At 45.8% G+C, this 27,051-nt stretch overlaps 1 protein-coding gene across 4 annotated transcripts in view; it reads right to left on the bottom strand.

Annotated features, from left to right (window-relative positions):
- The window catches only part of pak5 (p21 protein (Cdc42/Rac)-activated kinase 5), a 54,233-nt gene that overhangs the window by 5,328 nt on the left and 21,854 nt on the right, over positions 1 to 27,051 (bottom strand). The window contains exons 2-8 of one of the 4 annotated variants that reach the window (XM_061812642.1): positions 24,775 to 24,998; positions 22,050 to 22,088; positions 7,316 to 8,152; positions 4,254 to 4,463; positions 3,447 to 3,588; positions 2,168 to 2,322; positions 1,740 to 1,873 (exon numbers count right to left, since the gene is read on the bottom strand). In XM_061812642.1, the coding sequence (XP_061668626.1) occupies positions 1,740 to 1,873; positions 2,168 to 2,322; positions 3,447 to 3,588; positions 4,254 to 4,463; positions 7,316 to 8,152; positions 22,050 to 22,088; positions 24,775 to 24,978 (1,721 nt within the window). In that variant the 5' untranslated portion in view covers positions 24,979 to 24,998. Of the gene's footprint in view, positions 1 to 1,739; positions 1,874 to 2,167; positions 2,323 to 3,446; positions 3,589 to 4,253; positions 4,464 to 7,315; positions 8,153 to 16,952; positions 17,512 to 22,049; positions 22,089 to 24,774; positions 24,999 to 27,051 lie in introns of those variants that run through there. The other 3 variants (XM_061812645.1, XM_061812643.1, XM_061812644.1) reach the window with 3 other exon arrangements.

Below are 27,051 nucleotides of genomic sequence, written 5' to 3'. Positions count from 1 at the left end.
TCCAAGGTGAGAATCATCCAAAATGGAAAATTGTGGTTCAATATAACGATACAAAATATGATGAACTCAAGTACAGTGGTGCCTCGGTTCTCGACCACAATCCGTTCCAGAAAACGGTTCAAGAAGTGATTTGTTCTAAAACCAAATTGATGTTTCCCATTAAAATGAATGGAAAAAGAAATAATGCGTTCCAAGCTTAAATAATAATAATAAACTAACTAACTAACTGCATAGTAGAAACACATCTATAGTTTAAATACTTTATATAATAAAATAATTTAAGAAATATATATATATTTTTTTACTTAAAATAAGGTCGCTAGCTAGCTGTGTTTTATCGCTTCGCTTGCTCGGGCCAGAAACATTTTCGTGTTTCCTGAGCACATTTGCAGTTGTCGTGAAAACCGCAGCTGTAATTTCCACAGTTATTTGAGGCTAAAATGATCATCTCGGCTCACTTTTTAATGACGCACGACCATGTTGAATCCCCCCCCCCCCCCTTTTTGTATTCCTGTACGAGGGAAAGTGCAAGCAGTCTGTTTGTTCCGCGGGCAATCGCGTCGTTAGCACGCGCCGACAATCCACACAAATGATTGGAGTGAAAGCGGCAAAACAATAAGCGTGGAAACTCATTAACACACACAAACAATTAAGGAAACGCTCGTGAGTTAAAAAAAAAAAAAGTGTTGTGAAAGACTTGATTGCAGACCATCTGTGTTGCTCACGTTCCTCCAGCGCTGACGTTTTCTTTGCTTTTGCAGGGGGCGGCGCCAAGAAACCACCTCCAGCCCCCAAATTTACATGTTCCACGCGTGTCGCCATTTGGATTCACACTCCAGCCGCATTTGACCAGACGCACCACACAAACAACCGCAACATTCTTCAAACTCTTTGTTTAGTTGATAAAACTTGCGATAATCTGCTAATTGCTACTCGTGTCTGCATTCTTGATAGATCTTCATAGTTTGTCTATGTTTTGTCAAAAAGTCACGAGCAGGAACCTCCTAAAAGTCGCGTGGAGATTAGAAATTTTGTCGGCGAATTAATGCTTGAAATATTGCTGCCCGAAGGCTTTTGGGCAGGTTAGTTTTAGCTTCGTGACATTTGCTTGGGAGCAATGTGGAGCATCTTGAATTTTTTTTTTACATATTCGAACAAAATTTCCTCCAGGTCGCAGGAGCTAAGATATGAAAGGAGAAGTTGCTAAGGAACAAAAAAAAAAGAATGACGAGGCCTTCGTACTTTGATGTCTTTGTGCGAAACTAAGCTGACGTTGCCGTTTGGCTGTCCTGTGCCTTTAAACTCAAAAGGCAAGAAATGGGGACTTTTCTATATTTTTGGGGGTGTCACCACTTCCTTCAAAGACATCCATCCTATCCATCCATTTTCTTTGCCGCTTATCCTCACGAGGGTCGCGGGCCGTCCTGGTGCCTATCCCGACTGTCAACGGGCAGGAGGCGGGGTTACACTCTGAAGTGGTTGCCAGCCAATCGCAGGGCACATAGAGACAAGATAACAGTCGCACTCACAATCAACACCTAGGGGCAATTTAGAGTGTCCAATCAATGTTGCATGTTCTTGGGATGTGGGAGAAAAGCAGGAGTGGCCACCCGGAGAAAACCCACGCAGGCACGGGGAGAACATGGAAACTACACGCAAGCGGGGCCGGGATCGAACCCGGGTCCTCAGAACTGCGAGGCCAACGCTTTACCAGCGGTCATGCGTACGCTGCGCCCTACCTGGTGTGCGTGACGATGTCGGTGAGCGCCCCTCCCTCCAGGAACTCCATGACCACCCACAGCTCGTCTCCCACCAGGTAGCTGTTGTACATGTCCACCACGTTGTCGTGGTGATAGTCCCTCATGATCACCACCTACACACACACACACACACGCGTATATTTAATATTAGCTCTTCATCATCGTGGGTGTTTTAACCGTAACAGGATTACACGTGCGGATTAAACGGATTACAATGCAAGTAATTAGCCGCAGAATCGACGCCCGCCGAGAGCGCGCGCACACGTTTACAGCGTGATAGCGGCCGATAAAGGAAATCCCAACGTGGTCAAACGCGACAACGGCTCTCTCGTCCCCGTGACGCGTTGGTCCCGGTTTGCACGTTGGATCCATTACGTCCACATCGCGCAGCGCATGGCGTGTGATACCTCGTTGAAGAGCAGCTCCCTCCTCTGCTGCTTCCTCAGGTCCATCTTCTTGACGGCCACCTGCTTGCCGCTGTGCTTCTCGCTGGCGATGCACACGATGCCCGTGGAGCCCTCGCCGATCTTGATGAAGCTGTCCAGGTACTCGCGAGGGTCGCCTGATCGCGCAGTCCGCAATGTCAGACAAAAAAAAAAAAAAGTACAGGTAAATCATCCACTAACGCAGTGGTTCTCAAAGTGTGGGATGAGTACTACTAATGGTACGCAGGTTCCCTCTGGTGGTACGCATGAGAATCACTCAATTGGATGAATGAATTTACCTTTTATCATCTTTTTTAACTTTTCAACTGCAGTAAAATACAGTTCAATTAAATTCAGTTAATCCATCCATTTTCTTTGCCGCTTATCCTCACACGGTCATGGGGAGTGCTGGACCCTATCCCAGCTGTCATTGGGGAGGAGGCGGGGTACACCCTGAACTGGTTGCCAGTCAATTGCAGGTCACATGGAGACAAACAGCCGCACACACAATCACACCTAGGGGCAATTTAGAGCGTTAAATCAATGTTGCATGTTTTTGGGATGTGGGATGAAACCGGAGTGCCCGGAAAGAAGCCACGCAGGCACGGGGAGAACATGCAAACTCCACACAGGCGCGGCCGGGATCGAACCCGGGTCCTCAGAACTGTGAGGCCAATGCTTTACCAGTGAATTTTGGTTCAGTTAAAGTGCTTTTTACATGTAAATAGCCTAATCCGTTCCAAGGTCCCAACCCCCCACCATAAATAAGCAATGGAAGTACATAATTTAAAAAATGATAAAAAATTATTTCGCGAAAAGAAAGTTGAGTACAAATGGTGAATAAAGATGAATAAACTTGCAAAAAACACAAATTATATCGTTGATACCAATGTGCGCTAGTGAGTGAAAGCGCTAGCATGATTCGGCGACAGTCGACTGTCCAAGGAAAACAAAAAGCATCATAGGTAAAGATCTCTCCTAGCCAATGGGATGCCAGGAAGATGCTACAGCGATAGCCAATGGGAGAGAAGCTCTATCGCACCACATCCGCATCATGTTCGGTTGAATTTGGGGGCTCCGAATCAAGCGCTTACATTTTCCTTTCGTATCCTGATTTTTCCTTCGTAACTAGAGGCAATATATTTCCGAGGAGGCGTTTTGTAACCTGAATTTTTCGTTACTAGAGATGTTCATAAGTAGAGGCATCACTAATGCAATTTTATTTATGAATGCACAGATTATGGTTTTTTTTTTCAGTCACCTGGATTGACTACTAGTTGCAGAGCGGCCCGGAACTGCTCGTGGGACACCCTGGAGGGCTGAGTGTCGGAGCCGGAGCCCCACGAGGGTGGGGGGTACGCCCCCGGGGGGATGTAGGGTGACGACGGCTGGGAGTACGCCCCCTACAGGTGACACACAGCAAGAAAAATGTACAAGTTGATTACTTGCATCATCCCGCTTAAAAGTTTCGAAGGACAAATTCCTCAAGCACATTCAATACAGTGAGAAAACACGTTTTATTGTTTTTACAGGCTTTGGCTTATTTTTACACTTGTGACCAGAATAAAATACTGTAATTTCCGGCCTACAAGCCGCGACATTTTTCCACACGCTTTCAACCCTGCGGCCTATGCGGTGTTGCAGCAAATTTTTTTCTAATTGCTGCAAGAATGAGACCGATGGGATATATGTGCCGAGGAAGTGACTTTTACCGGGCCTGTTAGCGCTGCGCTAGCGTTAGCACTGTGCTACCATGTTGCTGCTGTGTTACTGGCGTGTCTCAGTGATATTTACCGGTGAGTTTTATTTTAACCAGTCATGTTAGCGTTAACGCTAGCGCCGCACTAGCGTTAAACTCTTTCTGTGTACCGTCTTTCTTTGTAAATATCTCTTGCGGCGTATGTATGTAAGAAAATGGTATTTCCTTTACAAATGCACTGGGTGAGCCTTGTAACCAGGTGCGCTCTGTAGGCCGGGAATTACGGTCGGTTATTATCAAACATAAAACAAAACGCACTTTAGCAGAAATCAAACTCAGCACAACACATTGGATGGGGGTACGGCGTACCTGCGGGGTGTACGGCGGGCTGGGCTGGGACGGCGGGTGGTGGTAGGGCGACGGCTTGTAATGGTGAAAGACGGGCGGGTAGGGCAGGTGCACGGGCGGGTAGCCGGGGGGCTTGGCGTGGTTCTGAGGTAGCTTGAGGGGGCCGCGGGGGAAGGAGTCCCTGGCCGCCGCGTGGGGGCTGCCGTCCCGCAACGGACGCTCGTAGTCGCCCTGCGGCAGGTCGGGGCGGCAACTTTAGCGATGACGATATCATGATTTGGGTTTGGCATTTTACGAAACGTGCACCGGCGCAATTGAGCGCCTGGGAGTCAACTAGCGGCGTATTCCTGGCCCGTTCGCTCTCGCACATCGGAAGGAAGCGCGGGAGGATCAGCCCTGACATGTTGGGAGGGTGTATAATTACATGCTGTGAACTCTTATAATCAATCACTCAGAGCAGCGTAAAGAACGTCCCCCCCCCCCCCCCCCAAAACCGGCTTCCCACTGTACCGTCGACGGGCTGGCCATCAGCCAAAAGGGGTCTCCTGATCCATGTTGGTTAAACGCGCATTAATCTGAGTTTGGCAGGGTAATCAACAACCTAACTCAAGTGTGAAATTGAATTCGGCGGCGGGAACACGCTCCAGCCCGCTTTTATGCTAAGGCTGCAAAAGAGGAAAGGGGAAGAAAAAAAAAAAAAACTGCCGCAACATCAATTTGTCACCGAGAGCTGCTGCAGAGAAAAGAAAGAAAGGAGGGGGGCCTGTGTGTTTACTATTACGCGAGAGAGGGGATATATAAAAAAAAAAAAAAAAAAAGCGGGTGTGGGGGGGCTACATTGAAGGAAAAAAACCAGGGTTGTGATTTCTAAGCTTAGCGTTTATAGCGCAGGGACGAGCAAAGTACAGCCCGCGGGCCACGAAAGGGTCGCGGGTAAATACCCGGTGGGCCGCATTCAAGAACGGGGCGCCGTTCTTTGATGCGGCCCGCCGGGCGTTCACGATACGTCATCTCGAGTCCACGGTCGCTCCGCATCTGGGTGAGTTTCTTTCCAAAACGGTTCATTAAAATGTTTTCATTCTTTTATTTGGATTCATTCATCTCCCCCAAAAAATGAGAGTAAAATGAGCAATTATAGTATGGTTTTGCAATTATCTATTTATTTATCATTTGAAATGTGGAATTATGATCAAATGAACCATAATACAAATAATTTATGATAAAAATAAAACCTCAGACAAACCACAAATTTGACATGTATTTATCAATTGTTTAGCTCATTAAATAATCATATCATTAGTTTATTTTTTTAATTCTAAAAATGGTACATATGCATTTAACTAATAAATAAAAAATATTAAAATTAACATTTATCACTACTAGTTTATTACTATTATAATAAGTTATTAATAATAATTACAATTTATTATGATTAATAAATTACTTAGAATTCGTTTTGATTGATCTGAACATATTTAATATTTAAAAAGTGCTGACCGTGTTATCTTGAAATGCATTTCAGATAATTCCAATTAAAATGAGTTGTGCTAAAATGATTTCCTCACTTTTACACCCTCTGACGATTACTGCAGTCCAATCCTGCATCGCTTGCATCCCCCCCACCCGTACCCCCACCCCCACCCCGAGGTTCTGTTTATTGACGCGTGCGGGTTAAACGCTTTTTCATCAAGGGTCCACATCAGCAAAGCTGCCTGACTCGCCGTGTGTGAGGGAGGCGGGGGGGGGGGGGGGGGCAGAGATACAGTACGAGTGCCGCAGATGCCATCGAGCCTTAATGGAGCACGGCGAGCGAGCATAAGGAGCAACCCCCCCGGCCGCCGGGCCCCACCCCTCTCCTCCCGTCGCGGGTTGACTGCACCGCTACCTCCCGCCCGCGCTGCAAATACTCCAAAAGTCGCAGTGCAAGCGTATGTAGTACATGTTTGGAGAGAAGGAGGGAAAACGTGCCAGGACTGCGAATACTGGAATACTCGACTGTGGAGATCTAACTTAAAAGTGTTCATCATTTCAGTTTTCCTTAATTTTATTTGAAAGGGGGGGGGGGCATTGGTAAAATGGCATCACGTGACACTAGGTAAGAACTCAAGCGCCCTCCGTCGTGGGTTTAGCCGCTTATAGCTAGCTTTAGAGCGCCTTGTTGTCTGCCGTGAGTGCTCACACATCACAGAGAGAAGGCAGAAGAGGGTTTTTTTTCCTTTTTTAAAAAATTCCCGGTTATTAAATATTGAGATATGTTGTCTCTTTAAAAGTACTTTTCAAATAGGTATGATATCCATTTTTGATGTTCTGATCAGGAAAATCTACCTTCAAAAGAGCCATATCTAAGCGAAAATAATAATTTATTTTTATTTTTTATATATTTCTGAAGTTTCTTCCAAAACCAATAAAAATGATTTTTTTATCAAAATTTGGAGATACACATTTCACATTACAATTAAAGATTTTGCTGGGTTTGTATTCATTTTTTTTCCCGTTTTCACTTTCAGTTTTGCCTGTTCAATATCTTTTATTTTAATATTTAAAAAAAAAAAGTCACTCAGCACTCTGGTGGAACATGTTCTAATGTTCAGCTTCGAATAAGATTTCCTCTAATATCGTGAACTTATTTTTCCTCAGAAAAGTTACACGCAATCCTTTCCTATTTATCTCCTTTTTTTTTGAGCGTGCTCCTCATTGTGCTCTTACATAACAATCCCATTCCGACGCAGCATATTATTATTTAAATGTCGTCTTGCTCTGGGACATCTCTTTATTCTTTTTGTCGTCAACCCCGCTCGCCCTCTCCCTCGGCCCCCCCTTCCCCCCCGGCTTTCTTTCCGCTCTCCCCCGTCACGGCCGCGCGCTCGATACTTTAACCGCTAATTGATCCGACTGCGCGGCGGGAGCGAGAAGACGTCCATTCATGTCGGCAGCACGCCCGGCCCAAATCTACTTGAAATAAAACGGAACTCACGGGGACACATCGATGGGTACGCCTACAACTGTAGTTTTAGCAGAGATGTTTTTCATATTTTTAGCTCCGTGAAAACGCCAAGTAGAACAATACCGTAAACGTTGTTTACCTTGCTGATGGTCTGCGAGGCGGCGAGGCTCTCCGACAGGCGCGGGTACGTGTAGGAGCTGTACGGGTGGGCCTGGGCAGGGTTCTTGAAGGGCCCGCCGGCCGCGTAGGGGACGTTGGGCTCCTGGAGCCCGGAGCCCGAGCGGGACCGCTGCCTGATGGCCGGCGTGGGGCTGGTCTGCATCACGTACGAGCTCTTGGGCCTCTTGTCGTAGTCGTCCCGCGTGGCGCCGTAGCTCCACTCGCTGTCCGGGTAGTTGATCTGCTCGCTGCGGAGGGAGGCGCGGGACGGGGTCCCCACCGACGTGTCCCGGTAGTCCTGGCTGGACGAGCCGCCCACCGACGCCCGGTAGTAGCCGCTGGAGCCCACCCCGCTCCCCACCGTGGAGGCCACCTCGTCCGTGGAGCGCCCCTTGCTCTCCAGGTAGGTGTGGTAGTCCGGCGGGAGCTTGCCGTAGTCCGACTTTTGGGGCATGGCGTCCGGGTAGAAGGGGCTGCGGATATGGTGCGAGTGGCCATTGTGCTTGGTGAAGCGGTAGTGCCGCCCCACAGCCCAGTCCCCGTCCACAGAAAAGCCCGGCTTGTCCAGGGCGTAGTCCCGGCTGCCGGAGGGGTCCAAGTCGCAAGAGTAGCGCGAGTAGTAGTGGCCGAAGCCGTTCTCCTCGGGACCGCCGGGCCGGGCGCCCGCCGTGGGCCTGGCGCCGGCGCCGGCCTGGTACGCGCCCGGCGGGCTCTCCTTGCGCAGCGAGTTGGAGCGAGTCACCGAGATGTTGTCGAACTCCTCCAGCAGGCCGTTGATGGATGCGTCTTTGGGGGGTCGGTTCCCCCGCACGATGGTCTGCAAGAGGAAATGAAAAAAAAAACCTTTCAAGTAACCACAAAAAATGAACGGGGTGGGGGGAAGAGTGGGGGGCAGGGGGGGTGGGGGGGTCGGCAGGCCGGTAACGATAGGGGTGCATTCCATTTCAGTTCAACTTCAGTCATTCCAGTGTGAGAACTGAATGAATTGAAATCCATAAGGGGAGACAATTTCAATTCTTTTGGATCTGGGACAAGTATGAAGTCAATCATCACTTGCAACCAATGAACAGGCAACCGTCCAGCTGGATGGACGCCACATGCTTCAAGTCACACCATTTAGTCCTTGCCCCATTTCTTCTCTTCGGTGGCACAATTCGGATATCCTGACACTGAAATCAAGCGTATTCTGTTCCATCCAGGCATCCGTTTTTCTCGAGCTATGAATCTATATAATGCGGTCTTGAAATTTGTGTTTTGAACTATTAAAGAAAAAAAAATACAAAATACAAAAAATACAAAGAGGATGATAACTACCGGACTACTTGCTACTAGCTACCTAGCACAGTGAACACCAGTTTGTTTCTGTTCAAAATAGGGTGGGAAAAAAAAAATCCTAACCCTAACTATAAATAAAAAAAGTTCCATTCGGAACCAAAGTTTGTGTTGATAAAGTTTGCCAAGAGCGTCTGCAAGTGTTTTTTTAGATGTACATATAACATGATAAATACGAGTGATTTTCCTTAAAATGGCTATCGCTAACACGCTAATCACGTTTGCTAGCCATGCTAGCGTTTAGTATTTTGTCGTTTCCCTTTCTATAAACCAAATTTAAACCTTACACTACTCAATACCAAGACATGTTTAAGGATTTAAGCCAATAGATGTTAGTAATTATTAAATGTTAAATGTTAGTAGTAAAAATATATATACATATACTTTTTTTGGGGGGGGCGATTATTATTTGACTTGTGATCAATAATAAATAGATAGATAAAATAAAATAGATTTTTTTTTTTTTTTACATTTCATGATGCACCTCCAGAGAGCGTCCAATGGAAACATAAAAAACAAAAAGATTAGAAAATAATACACCTTCATACCACAACGTGTTTGCTGAAATAAGGAAGTCGGCCATTGTGATTCTGAGCTCATGGATGGAAATTTGGAGGTGGGGGGGGGCTTCTTTTTTTTTCCATTTTCTTTGCCAACTTATCACTGACTTTTGGTACGATTGTGCCTAAATCTGAACTTTTCCAGGCATTACGCCTCGGCTTCAGATGCTAACAGGAAGCCGGCGGTGGATCCGAGCCGCTCCTTCCCCCTGCCCCATTTCCCTCGCAACGGATTAGCTTCATTTTCAGTGGGCGTACCGGGGTGATGCGTTGTAGTAGTCGTGACATCGTGCGTGCGCGCACACACACGAAGCCCGAGCGATTAGGGGCGCAGAGGCAGCTTAAACAGGGGGTGCTTCTCATCCCCTCCTACCTCGCGCTAAGCCCTTCACGCGGCGCTGTCGCGGTGAGTCACGGGAAGCTAGCGCTGCGCTAGTAGTGGCTCACGACGCAAAAGGCTCACTTCAGGGTGTGTGTGTAGGAGAGGGGGGGGGGGGGGGGCAATGAAGCAAATCCAAACACAGCAGGTGCTTGTTTGTACAAATCTGTTGCCTGAGTACTGCGTGGGTTGATTTGAAATTAGTGCACAATTGTCAAGCAACATAAAACTTCCCAGGTTAGGCTTTTCCATTGTGTGTGAGCATTAGCAACAAGCTAGCAAACGTAAAAGTGAGGCTATTTTCGAAACAAAACATTGATTTCTCTTTTTATGGTTATTTTGATAATAAAATTAAACAAAGTCCAATTGTGACGCCATTTTGTTCACTATTAGCATCCGACGCTAAAGTGTGCACCTCCGAATTAAAGCAAAGCGGGACGACGACGCAACTGTAGGTTTTGGGAATTGCGTTAAATCTTTTAAACCATACTTAATTCTGGTAAATCAGATATTTATATGTCAAATGACATCACATTCACCGGGACATCCTGGTATTCTTCCTAATGTATACTTTTACCACCGCCTCTGGTTTTCACGTCAATTTGGGCCGCGTGTCAGCGCTAATGCGTGTGAAAATCTCAGCATCGTGGATATTTCACGCGCTAGGCCGGCTCTTTAATACAGTTGCATATTAGAAAACGGTGGCAATCACACTGAAGCGCATGAAAGCCGCTAAATTAGCTGTCAGCCAGTGCGCCTGTTTTCATTCCCGCCGGGGAAGAAATACAGCGGACACAAAGTTCTTTTTTTTTTTTTTTTATACACCTTTTTACGGTTGAAAGGTGGGTCAGAAAGAAGTCACATTTTCTTGATCCGGGTGAAAATGTATCCTACGTAAAGTAAATTGATGACGGAAGGCTGCCATCTGTCACTCACGGCAACACAAAATTGCTAAATATTTTATATTTAATGTTAGCGTGGCATTGTGGGCCATAAAACACAAAACTCTAATAAGTTGAGTTGGATAATTCAGTCCTTTAAATCAGTTTAACCGGGTATGCCCAGACTTTTTTTTCCCCCCAACATCTACTTTTCAAGCAGCCAGTCTCTCGTGAGCTACCGATGACGGGGTGGGGTGGGGTTGGTGGGGGCGGGGTTGGGGGGGGATTTAAAATACAGATTTAGCTTTTTTGTGCACTGTATTTTCTGTACTTTCATCCTGGATCAGGCTGTGCCAAGGTGGAATTTTAAAAATTCCACACTATCTCATCCTGGACTTTGTACTTTGGCTTCAGACCAGACCTTTCCCGCTCGGAAAAGAGAAAATCTCCATCAAATCTCGTTTTTTGTTGATTATTCACATACACTGACACTACACTCGTCACGGCATCTTAAAACAACAGCATTTCTTCCTCCATTAACATCAAAAGTAAACATAAGCGGCACATCTAGCTCGTCTTTGCTCTACATTGCCCAGACTCTGTTGCTAACTGAAGCAGCAGTGGTGGACGCTGTCATTATAAAACACATTAATGGGCTGCATAAGTACTATAACATTTGTAATTATGAGTGTATGTTTTTAAGAGCGGTTGTAAGGTAAACTAGGAAAAAGAGAGTGTGGCGGAGCAGCTCTTGTTAGAGAAAGTTCATTGTGCTGCCTGAAGGAAACCAGTGGCTTCTTCGTTCATTTTTTTTTTTTTTTTACCTTATGTATGTGACTTGTGCCAGTGGATGAAACAACCGGTCATCCCTCACTCATTGAATCACATTGCAAAATGAAAGAAACTGAATAGCTGCAAGTTATACTTTCAATTTGCATTGGATTATTTTAATTTTTTTGCGCGCAAAGCAGAATATCTGCAAAGAGACTGCATCAGCGTTGCACAATTGACGTCCTTTTTTTTTTTTTTTTTTGGGCACGCCATCCTGCGATCGACCAAGACTGCCTCGGGATCGACCAGTCGATCGCGATCGATGAATTGAGCACCCCTGAGTTTCACTAACCACACGATTGGGATTTTTCAGGGGTTTTCATTTGACCATAATTACATCATTTACTTTTTTTTGTTGGCGGCGCGGCCCGACTTTCCTCCACGTCAGCCGTCAGCCCGTTCTCAGTTTTGACGGCCCCTGTCGCACTCGCGTCACATGCGCTGAGGCAGCAAGGCGGCGCCGCGCCGATGTGCTGACACGACAACACATCTGGGGGGGTCTTCAAACACCGGTCGCACCCCCCGAGCTCCCAACCCCCCCACCCAGCAGAGCGTAAACACGCACATCGGAATCGCCATCCTCAACGCGGGGGTATGAAATACGGCCAAGGATGGAATTTCTTTAAAAAGGGGTTTGATGACGTTCTGAGGGACTGCTGGCAATCCATCACGAGTCGCACAATTCGAAACATCCAGTTGCTGTCAGATTTGGGGGAGGGGGGGCACTAAAGTTTTATTACCGTCACGTCATTAAATCGTACTTCCTCCACTCCATTTTCTTTGCAACAAAATATGGAGGACAAGGGAGGGCAAAAGGAGAGGAGGAAAAACTTGCGTTTATTGCTCATTTCGTCGCAAAGAAAATGAACTCATTACGAAATGAAAGTGCAGAAGTAAACAAAGATGGAAAAGATGAGATTTACTGTTCCGGGCAAGATGCGGCGTTTCCCTTTTTTTTTTTTTTTTTTTTTTTTTTGATAAAATGTGCAGCAGATCAAGACAATCTTGTTTCCAATTATCATTCAAATAAAACATTGACCTTAAATTAAGAAGGAGATGGAGTCATTTGCTTTTCTGCAGATTTCAGCAAATAAAAATACACAAACGTTGCATCAGTTTGCTTTTTTTTGTGACATATTGTCATCACTCGAGGGCCTCATCTGTTCACATTCATAAACACACTTTTTTTTTTTTAATCACTACCTTTAGGCTAGGAGTGCTTCTTTCAGCTAATACATATGTTTCAGACAATAAACTTGCGGGTCAGCGCGTGAAATGGCTGCGGTGAGGGCTGCGGCCATTGTTGTTTTGCAATACCGGGGCAAAGCGCAACGGCGCCCACCGCCTCATTTAATGACCAAATTATGGAAGCCCCCCCCTGTGTGAAAAGTGCGCAGAGCAGCGGCAGTATCCAACTTTGCTGGGTTTTGCGTAAGAAGGTACGAGTGCTACGCAATTAGCCTTCAGCGCTGACCACCTCGTAAGCGGGAGGCAGAAACATGGCTGCCTGGGGGGTTGGATGGGGGGGGGTAAGAGAGAGAGAAAGAGGGAAGGTTAATTGCGTGCCAAATCACTGTCGGGATCACGCCTGGAAATCTTTCCATTAATTTGAATGAGAAGGCTTATAGCGACCGGCCCCCGCAGAAGCCGCCCCCTGTGCCACTCGCGCCCCCACCCGACGCCTCTTTACGCCCTCACGGCCCTCGCGCACGCCGTCGGCTCTGACAGCGGCCATATTTCACCGGCGTGCCGCGTTGGCCTGTCCTTTAGTGATAAGCTGTAATAGATCTGCTCACCGTGGACCGTTCAAGGTAAGTACAGAAGGGGGGGGGGCAGAAGGAGGCAGAGGACAGGATCGGAAATGAGAGCGGAGGAATGACAAAAGAAAGACGACGGAGAGTATGGGTGAAGATGAAAGGCGAGGAGAAAGGGAAATAAAAGGAACAGAACTCAAATGAAAGGACTGGAAGGGGCAGGAAAGTGGAAGAACGAAGGATGGGATGAAGGGAACTGATGAAAGGACGAGAGAAAGAACGAAGGAAGGAAAGGAAAGTATGTCGCGGGACAAGACAGGACAAAAGAGCGAAGGAAAGGGAAAAGAATGGATTGAAAGGGGAAGAAAAAAGGGGGAGATGGAGAGGGGACAGAAGGAGGGGAAAGGAAACGGGTGGAGGGGAAGGGACCGGAAAGGGAGGAAAAGAAACGACAGAGCAAGTGCAGTTAGTGGAAATAAGAGTATACAGCACAGGTGTCAAACTCAAGGCCCGGGGGCCAGATCCGGCCCGCCGCAAGATTTTACGTGGCCCGCAAAGCTAAATTAAATCTGTGTATGAAGTTCCAAGATTTTTATTCAAAACTGTACCAAAATTTCAAAATTATGATGAGGCAGTCAAACATTTTTATGGTTTTGCAGTCGTAAAGGCCCGATGAGGGAAACCGGAACTCCAATGTGGCCCGTGACAAAAAACGAGTTTGACGCCCACGGTGTGCAGTATAGCGAATGACGGGAAGGAAAAGCAAGGGAAAAAGAAGGGAACTGAGGAAAGGAAAAGAAAGCGGGAGACAGGATAGGTAAGGGGTAAAAAAAATGAGAAGAAATGAGTAGGGAAAAGAAAAGACAGGATGGAAAAATGAAAGAATACAAGGAAAGGAAATGATTTAAAAATGTGAAAAGAACAGCAAAGAAAAGGGAAGTCAAAGAAAGGAAAGAGGGGAGAAAGTTCAAAAGGTGTAAACGAAGACTGAGGGTGGATGAAATGAAAAACGCGCGAAAGGAAATAAAACCGGACGAATGACACGACAAAGACAAATGAAGAGGAAGAACACAGTCGACTTTCTCTGAGAACAAAAAAGAAAAGAAAGGAGGAGGAGGAGGAGGAGAGGGAGGAGGGGGCGGGTGCATGACAAATGAGGCTCATTGGGGGAGATAAGGGAGGATTAACCTTGCTGCTAACCAAAGCAGCATAATTAACGAGCGTGGCCTTCCACTGAGTCCCGGCTGCTTTTTCGGAGGCCGACGGGTCGGCCGGGGACGCTGCAAAGTACGGCCTTTTATGGGGGGCACTCAAATGCGTCAGCCATTCACTTCGCTGGACCTCCTTTCTCAGATTTCACGAGAAAAAAGATTTAAAAAAAACCTCCCAACGGTGAAATACGAGCGCGCTAAAACCTTGCCGGCGATCTGGGGTCATTTGCGCCTCTGCCGCAATGCATGATGGGAATGCCAGAACAGGACTAATGAGCACCGCTTTCATGCTGCTGGTGCGACGTTTAAAATTCTTGTGGAAAAACTGCCGGGTCGGCGCCGTTCACACAGAACACCGAGGAGAGCAGAAATATTTCGAGTTACGGGAGTCCAACCTTGGCGCCGAGGCCCGCTGGAGCGTTTCCGTCAAGGGGGGAGGGGGGGGGGATAAGGACAACACTTCCCAGTCGGTCGGCATGACTTAACCTTGACGTCGTTTTGATTTATGGTTTTTGTTTGCGACGTTAGCATGCACAAGACACGCGCCGCAGATGCAGATCTCCTCTCTTGTTTGGGACTTTACCACCAAAACTCTGAATTTCTGAATTTAGACCCGCGTAGTACCTTCTAGAGATCTCTGGGTTGGGTCTGCAGGGCTGAATGTAACAATTTGGAAGCGACTACAGTAGTTTTCGGCACTACCAGTCCCAGAGAACAAATGAGAGCCAGAAATTTCCCATGTCCTACACTCTGGCGTCCTCTGCTGGATGTTAATAGTTATAGCAACAGTAACTTCGACTGCGGTGTTAGGAATAACAGTTTGTATGGGACAAGCCGAAAGACACTTACTTTTTTACAGTAATTGCAGTTAAGAAGCTTAAAGAAGGGAATTTAAATAATTGATTGGGGGGGGATCGCTTAAAGGGAAGTTTGCCCCCCCCCCACAAAATTGGTAAAATCATCTGGAAAAAAAAAATCTGCCGGGACCATTTGGTAATGCGAATATTTCCGGAAATATATAAAAACAAAGTCTCACATATTTATGATATCATTTTCCTATCATCAGATGGAGCTAATTTTTATTACAGCGAACACGAGCCCACAACAGCCACTGAAATGATGTCAAATGAAATGAAAGATGTTCAATTTTAACTGGAAAAAAAGGAATTTTGTTTATTCTTGCTGGCTTGTGGCCAATGTAATTTTTCAACTGTAAAAGTGACCAATGCAGTGATTATTACCAGCTAAGCTTATGCGTATTGATTGAAAAAGCGTGTATGTGTGTGTGTGTGTATATATATATATATATATATATATATATATATTATATATATATATATATATATCGAAGGGGAGGGGGGGGGCTGAAAATAATTTAATCTCAAAAGGGGGCGCTGCAAAAAAAAAAAAAAAGTTTGGGAACCACTGACATAAAGGGAAAATAATCACCAATAATATAGAATTTCCATTTTCCAAGCTGCTTATCCTCACACGGGTTGCGGGAGAGCCGGAGCCTATCCCAGCAAGCTTCAGGCAAAAGGCAAACGACACCCTGAACTGGTCGCCAGCCAGTCACAGGGAACATCGACATAACCGCGAACGTTTTGACTTTTGCAGCGTTCAACGTCACCGCTTTGCTTTATTTGCAGGGTTTACGTCTTGGCCTCCACCCACGGCCACACCCGCTTTGACCCGGTGCCCTTCGACCCCAAGTCTCAACGACAAGCTGCAGAGTTTCATCCCAAAAAAAAAAAAAAATAATAATAATAAGATTAGCGGCAGAGGCATAATGAAATACAAACAAGTCCCATCTGTGACCTTAAGCATATTCGTGGCCTACATCCTGGACCAGCATTAGGAGACAAAAGGGTTGCTCTGCGGGGTTCCAGTCACCGTCGTCGCTATTTAGGACGACCTCAACGTCTGCTCAAATCTATCAGTTGTGATTGATTTCATGAGGGGGAAGAAAATTGTAATTCATAGTTCGTTATTGGGATAAGACCACTCTGCAGGATCATGTAGCTGAAAAGGACAGCTTTAAAAAATAAATAAATAAAAATGAGGAGGAAAAAAAAAAACGTTTTTTATTATTTACATTTAAAACCTTATTCATAAATTTTCTCCCCTCATTGTAATTTTAAAGACTGCATAAAATGGACGGAAATTGTTTAAAAAAATTATTTAGGTAATTAATTTTATAACCACACTTTTAACATATCACATGATTACATCAGAATTTGTATTCAATGATTTTGTTTAAACCACTTTCTCGGATTTACGGTTGAGTTGCAGTTCCACGCTTCGCCATACGAGGGCGCCACAGGAGTATTAAAGTAACAGCTTTTCGAGCTCTGAATGTCTTGGGATGTGATTCAAGCTTGTCCTTGTTCTACATAACAACAGTATGAGGAAAAAGTGATTACGCCAGTAAAATGTTGATGCAAAAATTGTTTTCTTCTTCATATTAATTGTAACTATAAACCCAGCGGGAAAAGACTTCCAAACAGAACAAACCTCTCTCTCAAGAACCAGAACCACCAAAAAACAGGTCATCATATGCTAAGTACTGTATGTGAGCATCCAGCAGCACCAAATCTATCAGATCTCCTGGCAAAGACCAAATTTCAGTTGCAGTCCCAGCAGAATTTTCACCCAGACAGAAATCCCACCTGTTGTTGTGTCCCCTTAACCTGGCGGAAGTCCGGCATCCCTCCGAAGGCCCTGGCCTCGCCGGTGTCGCCGGCCTCCCCGGCTCCTTGACACCCGCCCCCCCGCCGTGACCGTCGCCGGTCACCGCTGTCCTCCGGCTGGAGACCTTCTCGCTTCTGAGCAGCGGCACGATCGGGTTTCCTCTAAAAGGGTCGGCGGGTGCGGGGCGGCCGGATGACATTTCGAGCCTGGCAGGTATCACGTGCCGCCATTTTGACTTTGATGCCTTACTGCCCCCTATTGAACGTCCGAGGAACCGCACCCCCCACCCCCCTGCCCCGATGAAATGATTTAAGTCTTTTCGAGCAAAACTGGCAACCCTGTGTTGGCGTTCCAAAACAATTCTGCATCCATGAAGTGCTTGCTGACAATCTACCTCTTCCTGGATGATGTAAGGCTGAACGTTCAGCTTCCTGAAAATACTCTGAGATTTCTCCGCCCACACTACCCACAGTGCACTGCATGCGCCTCACGGACACAAGTGTGTGTGAGTGTGTGTGTATGTGTGTGTGTAGTGGGTGGGTGCTCCATGGCGACAGGAAAAAAAAAAAAAAAAAAAAAAAAGAGGAAGTCTGTTGTGTGCAAAAGATCCTGGATTGCAATGCTGGTCTCAATCTTTCAGGTCATTCTGACATTCATAAATGATCGGTTTACATTTTTTTCCCCCGGATTGTTTTTCCTAGCGGTTATCATGTAGTATCGCTGGGGAGAATACATAATTGAAGGCCCACCCCACCGCCAACATTTTATAAAAATGTTCCTACATTAATCATTTCAACCGTAACTATGCCACAAAATATGATCCGGTTTTAACATCATTTCAAACTCATTTTACGACCTTTAAAAAAAAAACAGCTTACAGATGCAGCTAAAGTGGGTGTGTACATGCAACTTCCGACAACAACCCAGACTAAACCTATCTCCTCCCATTTAGATGGATGCAATCTATCCAGCCATCCATTTTATTTGCCGCGTATCCTCACAAGGGTCATGAGGAGAGCTGGAGCCTATCCCAGCTGTTCACAGGGAGGAGGCGGGGTACACCCTGAACTGGTCGCCAGCCAATCAGAGTGCACATCGAGACAAACAGTTGCACTCACAATCACACCTAGAGGCAATTTAGAGTGTCCAATTAATGTTGCATATTTTTGGGATGTGGGAGGAAACCGGAGTGCCCGTAGGAATCCCACCCAGGCACGGGGAGAACATGCAAACTCCACACAAGGCGGGTCCGGGATCGAACACGGGACCTCAGAACTGTGAGGCTAACAGTTTCCAGCTGACTCACCGTGCCGCCAGATGTAAACTACTTTGGAATAATTAACTGTACGACTTCCCTGCTTAATCAGGGCGTGAACACCATCTTATCACAATATATTTTTCATCTAATGTATTCTTTCATAACACAAAAGAAAAAGATGAAAAACAATGTAAAGCGCTAACTTCTTTTGTCGCGTGGAACGAGATGACTTCACGCGGTTCTTAACCTCAAATGTCAGGACCCGTTGGAAAGGCAGGATTCCCTGTAATCAAATCCCGGCGGACGTTACGAGGGCAAACCACTCACATTCTCGGCATGTCGCTCCCGTCGACCGTAATTGCAACCGCAGCTGAGAAAACCTGAGCAAAGTCCACGTAGAAGGCAACGTGCGCCCACGTGAACGCACGCAAACCCGTAGGCGGGCATACAAACACCCCATCGCTGTATTTGAGGGTGTGAAAGTCCAAAGTGCAACATGAAACCACTTTCATGACTCCCACCAAGCCTTGACGCAAACACGCTTGAATTTTGAAATCAACATGACACCTTTGAGACAGCCGTGTTTAAGACCCACACTCGTGAATTAGCCTGCCTGGTGGTGACGATGACGATGATGATGATGGCGGCGGTGGGGAGCCGGAAAGCAAAGCTAACGCTCCAGCGGAGATGAGCAGCCTGACAATCAAGGCTACGGCCCTCACGCATAAAACATGAGACCGCCGGCGGGACGGCAAGGGTGCTAGTAGACGTTATTACGGCTTCACGGCAGGAGTTCTCCGCTTGGATTACCGGATGACACGCACACGCACATGTGTCGTAGCGCCATACATACCACGGCAGAATTTGCAATGTCTAGCGATCATGCATAACATTAACAGTGCAACCTTGGTTTGTCTGTTAATCCTTTCCGAAAAGTCGAAAACCAAACTGTGCAAAAACCAAAGCAAAATTTTGCTTAGGAAATCATGTAAATGCAAATAATCTGTTCCAAAAGCCACACCACAATCCGTTCCAGGAAACGGTTCGAGAAGTGATTTGTTCGAAAACCGAATCGATGTTTCCCATTACAATGAATGGAAAAAGAAATAATGCGTTCCAAGCCTAAAAAAATTGGGCTTTTTAAAGTATTTTTTTTAGGTTTACCTGATAATAAATTGCATAGTAGAAACACATGTATAGTTTAAATACTTTAAATAATAAACTAATTTAAGAACTATATTTATTTTTTGCTTCAAATGTATGCTTTAGTAGTAGAGTACGCTAGGCTGGGAGTGCATTGCCGTATCTGTAGCGACTCGGCGCCCGGCCTTGTAAACTTTGTTTATTAACAAAAGTGCAGAATAACTTTAAAAAAGCAACTTGCCTTCTTTGGAGCCATGATTGGGGGTTAATACGGTAGACAAAGAGAAACAACAGTCACTACCGGGAGACGTCTGTGTACAGAGGCTGCGTTATAAAGAATCACAAAAGTGCGCTGGCTGCGCCGCGTTCATTATGTCATTTCCGGGTTTTTTTTCCGGGGGGCGTTCGACTTGCCTTTAACAAAACACTTTGTGGGTGGGTCAGGCGCTTGCACCGCGCGCGTCATGTTATTTCCGGGTTTTTTCGGCGGCGTTGGAATTCACAACAAAACGCGTCGTGGGTCAGCTGGTCTGCCCGCGCGCAATATGTTATTTCCGGGTTTTGTCGGCGGGGCGTTCGAGTACCGATTTTTGTTCTAAAACAGAAGCAAAAAAGTCTCGAACTTTTCGTTCGAATACGGGGATGTTCGAGGACCGAGGCTTTACAGCGATAAACTCGAGTTCAACAAGCTAGCAGAAAACAATGTGAAACCCATACAAACAACAAAACAGAAAATCTTATTCTCTTTTATCCAATATAATATTTAAGATATCTCATCTCCCACGACAATCGTAATCCGCTACTGGTAAGTGATCTGTCGTGAAAAAGTTTCCCTCAAGAAATCGCTGCATCTGAACTTACTTAAATTTGCCTGACAAAATATGTATAGAACAGAAACACACACACCAGAGTAGTAAAAAAGCAAAATAAAATCAACGGCAAATAGCAGATGTGCCCATGATGCAATGCAGCATGACAAAATGTTTACAAGCTGTAAAAGTGAAGTGTCAATAAAGTTCCATACGCATATGGAATGCTTTTTTTTTTTTTTTTTAAATGAGTGGTGGACTCACACCAGCAGGCGGGCGGGATTGGTACGGATCGTTTTCAAAGCGACAAAAAGCGAGCGGATTCACGAAAACCGGGATTTCCGTTGTGTTTTTAATGGGATTGAAATCAAAGCGCAAGGGCATTTCAGATTAGCTCGAATTGTTAAAGAAAAAAAAATCTATTTGTTCCCATTCAATCATGTTTTCCCTCAAAATGGGAATAATTAGCAAATTCTGGTAGCCTATGTAAACTCATGAGCAAAACCATACACACGAGCATAACACACACTAGCCATAATGTATTATTTGTTCTTAGTGTGCACAGGAGTGCTAGGAACAGAACTGCCAACATCATATTGCTTTCGCCATTTCTTTTATACGTATAAATATCCACACATTTGTGAGCGAGGGGTGTTCAATCCTAGTGCAAGAACACTAGCACGAGTCTACGAACGGCTGTCGGGTTCCAGGCAATCAAATGCGAGGAGGCGACGCAAGCTAAAAAGCTACAACGTTTCCTCCTCGAGCCGACGCTGAGAAAGCTGATTTTCTCAACCATTGTTTGTGCGCCCCACTTATTACTATCGAAGCGCTGCTTCAAAACTTAAAAAAAACAACAACAACAAAAAAAAAAAACCACACAACCGCCTCGAGACTCCGGCTGAGCCTGATGATTCAAGACAAACTGCTGTCTTTTTTGCAGAAGTGCACAACTTGCCAGGCGGAATGTATTTAACACGCACACTGTAAACCTAATTGTATGTTGGAAATACGGTGAATCCTCATGATTATTTTTTTTAGCAGGACAAGCAGCACCCATTAATATTGTATTTACTTAACAGTAATAAACACAGTAAATAGGACAGAAATGTCATCAAGATGTTTGTCTGTATTATCTTAAAATACTGCCCCCTTGTGGCCGAGGCCAGTACATAAGGAGCAGCACTGAAATTTATATATCATGATGCACAAACAATTGTTGAATTATGTTAGTGCTTTATGGTTTATGAAGTACAATATTGTAGTGCACCATTTTCCCGATTTTTAAAAAAAATTGCAGGGTGGAGGCGGGAACGGATTAACGACGTTTCCCATCGTTTCAATGGGGAAATGTGATTTGTGATACTGGTTGGCTTATGGATGTGGTCTCAGAACGAATTCATCTCATACCTCAAGGCACCAACTGTGGTTTCTATTGTGAAAATGCTGCAAAGGTTTGAGGAAATATGCTAAAAATGGCACTTCGCAGCATGTCAACAGAGCAGAACAAGCTTTCACAGAGCCACTTTGCACCAATCATTATTATTTCTATGATTAGCATCATCATCATCATCATCATGAGAGGATCATGGGAACATGCGGCTATAGCTCATCTAGCGTTTCCTGGGGAATGGGGGGGGGCGGCTCATGCGGCTGAAAGAAAGCGAAGGGTGGAAATGAGCTCTAAGTAAAGACTTGGCAGAGCAATGTCGTTATGTCATGTGTGGAGTCGTTCCGCCGGTTCCCGCCTCCACCGAAATGCGCGGCGGCGGGCGGCGGCGAGGAGATGCAATAACAAGGCGGCGGGGCAGGGTTAGAGTGCAAGGTGGGGGGGGGGGGGGGCAGACGGGTAGCGGGAGTCATACTTTGGGCATTTCGGACGGCCGCACCTTCTTGGGAGATATCTGTGAAGAGAGCAAGACAATTATCTTCTTGTTCCCCCCTCTTCAGAGATATTTCCTGTGGCATATTGCTGTTCTTGGTTGTGATCATTTTAGCAGTGAGAGCTAAAGAACGGCACGAGGTAATTCAAACGTCGGCCCGAAATGATTCGTACGCCCTGGCTGCGATGCGGAGTCGGAGGTGAATTGTTATTTGTATTTCCAGCCGGAAAGGACACAAGAAACTTTCGTTGTGATCGACTGACCAACAGTTTTCCGGGGTCCGCCGACTGCTTTGGTCAGTGTTTCCCGACTTTTGAGCCAAGACACACATTTTACATATAAAATATATGTCGGTCACAAAGAGGTTTGCGTAGGTTAACCTGTGGCCGCAACACACTTCCGTGTACAGGGGCTGAAGCCTATCCCAGGGGTTTATTTTCTTTTTATAAATACGCATTGGACACAGTTGAGAACAATGCAAATTTTAAGAAAAACATTGCTGTTGGGGAGAGGTTTACCTAAGTTTAACGTGTGGCCGCAACGCGCTTCCGTGTACGAAGAGCCCACTCTGTGTCTTTTTTTTCTTTCCAATCATAGTTAATGAATGCGAGTTTGTGTAAAACCAGGGGTCATTTATTTAAATATTGGTATTTGTATTGAAAACATCTGAGCGGCTCCATCGGTATGTGGGATTTATTCTTGATTGAGAACAGATCCACCAACGAAGTATTTGTAGGCGTCCAGACTTTTCTACGCGTTCAAACTCTTCCGCGTGAATCTCGACGACTTCCTCACCAGATCCGTGTGTAGATCGAGTTGTCCAAGACAAGCGGAAGCGGGTTAATAGTCCAATTTCTGATCGGCAAAAACTTCGGCATTAAATACGGGTCCTCTATCCCAAGTGTCTCTCATTTTTACACATACTTTCATTTATTATCACCTTCTAAATGTTGAACCATATCGGCCAAAACTCTGGGCGTCGTTCTATTAGACGTATTTTTGCGTCATCTCCAACCGACTTAGCATTGAAGAATGCTTTGCTAGACAGACACTTCCGGCGAGTGACACGATTTGATGACGTACGTGTGCGAGCTCTATAGATATTCTTTTAGATAAAACAGTTTTTTTCATGTTGTTCCTCACTGTAACCAATCCATGCGCAGGTTACACAGCGAATCTGTATTTTTCGCAATTCTAACAACGACAGTTACTACCTGTTGCTCGTGTCCTGCTGGGAAAATGGAGGAGTCTATAAAGTCTTTAATCACTTGCTTGTGTCACCCTCAAGCCAATCCACAAATAAATCTTCACTGGAACGCCACATTCATTCGGGGCTTCCCCGTTTGCTGAGCGGCATCCGCACTTTGAATGCAGAAACAGATCGATGGTTAATTTCCAACCTGGAGGGCGGTGAGGGGGGTCCTTCTGGAAATCTGAACGATTAGCGGAGAAACGACGAACAGTGTACGCGGACGTTCGGCGCTGGCACAACCGTTACGGGTGGAGCGCTGCGGCCGGTCGGAATCTACTCAAACGTCTTTTGTGAGTATCGGTGCGATAGCCAATGAACAACAACACAACAGAGGAGACACTCAGAAGGGTCAGAGATGAGGACACACAAAAGAAAATGGAGATTTGCATTGATGCTCGCGGCTAAAACAAAGTTTAAACCTGCAATAAGCGAGCATATTTCCCTCATTCTTGTTTCCACCGAGACGTGTTTTTGCAGCCAGCTGGGACGACGTCAGTTTACCAAACATTTGCCTGAGTCATGTTTGTCATCTGCTCCCCAAAAATGTAGGTCTTCAACATTTTTTTTTTTTTTTTTTACAATGACAACAAACATCAGTAGCGAGATGCGCTTGTTTTCCCACTTTCATTTCCAGCCGCTCAGATCTCAAACCGCTTTGAACGCATCGCATCAAAGAGAATATGCAGAATAGCGAACGGCACTGTATCCAAACGCAGAATCCTTCAATGGTAGCTCGACTCAATCATTTAAGTGTTAGTAGGAGGACGCCGTATGTTATCCTACAAGTTGCTTCACAAAAGGTCAATCAGGTTCTACTAATAACTTGTAACTACTGTGTAATAACTGAAAATGAATATTTATCCTAGTTCACAATAAACAGCATTTTAGCCGCAACCCGTTTGTTGCCAATCCCAGTCGAAAATCTACTGCACGATTACACGTCGCGTATTTAACAAAACTATAGAAATCCGCAAGGGCACGGCTGGGCATGTCAGACGGTAACAATTGCTTTCAACACAACAGGGGCGGGAGAACAACGTGTCCGGTGCTGGTACTGCGGAATACACTTACACACAGGTGTCTTCCCGCCCCGCTCCTTGCCGGTGTTGAGCTTGACAACCCTGTCCACGGTCGTTACCCCTTTACAAGCGAGTAATAAACAGCTTAATGCAGGTTTAAAGCAGCGCGGCGCGCCAGGATGTGATTATTAGCGAGCCTATTAAGACTGATGTAATAGTGCGAGGTGGACAGATGGCACTGGAGAAAACAAAGGAACAAGTGTAGGATTGGAGTGCTGAGAAGCGGCAGACATGCTCAAGTGAAAATGTATCCTTAAAAAAAAAAAAAAAAACAATCAGATAATCTGAAGAAGACAAACTGGAAGAGTTAGCGACATCCTAAAAGGAAAAAAAAAAAAGTTCAGGCACGGCTGGATCCATCTGGGCCGGCCCCTACCTTCATGGGTGCAAGCTGGATGGGGGTGATGTAGGAGGGGTCCACCATGGGCTTAGGCCGGTTGGCCGTGTCGGCCAGGAGGCTCTGCCATTGCTGCGGCAGCCCGGTGAACTTCTGCTCCCGCGGATCGAAGCCCGTGTGGACCCGGTGCTCGAAGTTGGACGGGGCCGAGATCTCCAGCCGTTTCTTCTTCTTCCCAAACATGCTGGAAAACCCTGACAAACCTGCAAAAACGACGGACAACGAATACATCACTTGTGACCTTCCACCAAAGAGTTGCTAGCTTATCTGACTGTCGCTAGCGCGGCTCATCTTCGATCGCTCGCTGTAAACTGCGAACTTTGATGTCTGTTTTTACTGGACTGCCGCTAGCTCTGCTCGTACCGTCACTAGTTGCCATCTTGGGTTTTACTTTTTACTGGACTGTCGCTAGCTCTGACAATGCTTCCATTTGACGATGACTAGCTCTGTTAATGCTATCACTAGCTGGCAGTGTACTACGCGTGTAAGCGCTTCCAGCGTGTTGCTAGCTTTGCTAAACGGTAGTCACTATACGTCTCTTAGCTATTCCTGCATATAACTTCAAGCTCATTTGTAAAGTAAAGGAGCTACTATGCTACTACTACGCTGCCTTTGCATCTACTTTTAAGTACACTCTATTATAATACACTTGGTTACACAGTGACGAAATAGAATGTGCAGTCACGCGTTCTAGTTTACGATGCTGCGGGACAAACGAGGCAAGTACAAATGTCTCAACGTGCCAAAAAAAGAAGTCCACTCGGTTATATAATTTAAACAGGAAAAAAAAAAAAGCTAAACTTCTTCCACTGTGGTGGAACAAAATGTCAGACAAATGACGCCAACTTGGGATTTTACTGCTTGTTTCGGGACTGAGCGCGTTCTGTGAGAGTCACATGAAGAGCGTGGCGTCCCTCGCACAAAATGTCATCCCGCTCGCCGTGAAAGGGGGTCATTGTTTTGCCCTTTCTAGAAGCCGTTGTCTTCGCTCATACTTTGGGCAGTCCAGTTTTCCTTTCCTGCATCTGCTATGGCACAGATCATATTAATCAGTAAAGCATTTTTTTTTTTTTCAGGACACTCGAAGGGGTTACGCTTGAACCACCGACAATCTGTCTCAAATTCAAATGGGCTGACGGATGAAATATTGAAGTGTTTACATTTCAATGCGAAGAACAAGCCTCGGAATCGCAATTATTTCCTTTGTTTGGCCAGACGGGCCAAATGAGCTACTTCAAACGGGAAAAGACAGAGCGATGCAAAAAAGATGACACGAAGAGGAAGTAAACATCGGGCTTTTGTGGCATAAAACCACAGCGCAATGTATGCTAATCGTTTACTGTGGACTTGAGGGAACACTCAATACCAGATCAAAAACATATTTCATTACACAGGCCGGCTTGAGGATGCGTTGACGCTTGAGCCGACATTGCGAGTCAAGCGTATGTCGTGTTTGCACAGCCTCGGGATACAACAGGAACATGCTGTGACATAACAGATACTTTGATTTAATTGCGATGAGACTACACCGTAGGGACTAAAAAGCGTTTGGCACTTACATACCGACAATTGGGGCCAAATTTGAAAATCTTCCCTTGCGATCATTGTTCCAAAGGCCCGATCGTCCGTTGTCTTCTTTTCAGCAACATCGATAGTTTGTCTTCTTTTTAAGAAATGAAGGCTGTACACCAAAGCAACAGTTTTAACGATGAGTGAAAGCAGGGAGCAGGTGGAGGAACAATTAGAAAGATGGAGACAAGCAGTGGAAAGGAGAGGAATGAAGATGAGCCAAAGTAAAACAGAGTTTATGTGCGTGGATGAGAGAGAGTGAAGAGATGGCGAGGGTGGACGACTTCAAATACTCGGGGTCAACAATACAGAGCAACGGAGAGTGTGGTAAGGAAGTGAAGAAACGGGTCCAAGCGGGGTTGGAACAGTTGGTGTCTGGTGTTCTATGTGACAGAAGAGTCTCTGCTATGATGAAGGGCAAAGTTTAGAAAACAGTGGTGAGGCCGGCCATGATGTACAGATTAGAGACGGTGGCACGGAAGCAGAACTGGAGGTGGCACAAATGAAGATGTTGAGGTTCTCGCTTGGTGTGAGCAGGTTGGATAGGATTAGAAATGAGCTCATTAGAGGGACAGCCAAAGTTGGATGTTTTAGAGATAAGGTAAGAGAGCGCAAACATCCATGGTTTGGACATGTCCATAGACGAGAGAGTGAGTAGGTTGGTAAAAAGGGTGCTGAGGATGGAGC

Source organism: Syngnathoides biaculeatus, chromosome 23 (genome assembly GCF_019802595.1).
Source record: "Syngnathoides biaculeatus isolate LvHL_M chromosome 23, ASM1980259v1, whole genome shotgun sequence".
In the NCBI taxonomy this organism is placed as follows: Eukaryota; Metazoa; Chordata; class Actinopteri; order Syngnathiformes; family Syngnathidae; genus Syngnathoides; species Syngnathoides biaculeatus.
The sequence above is the reverse complement of the archived record's forward strand: the minus strand, read 5'-3'. Positions and strand labels throughout refer to the sequence as shown.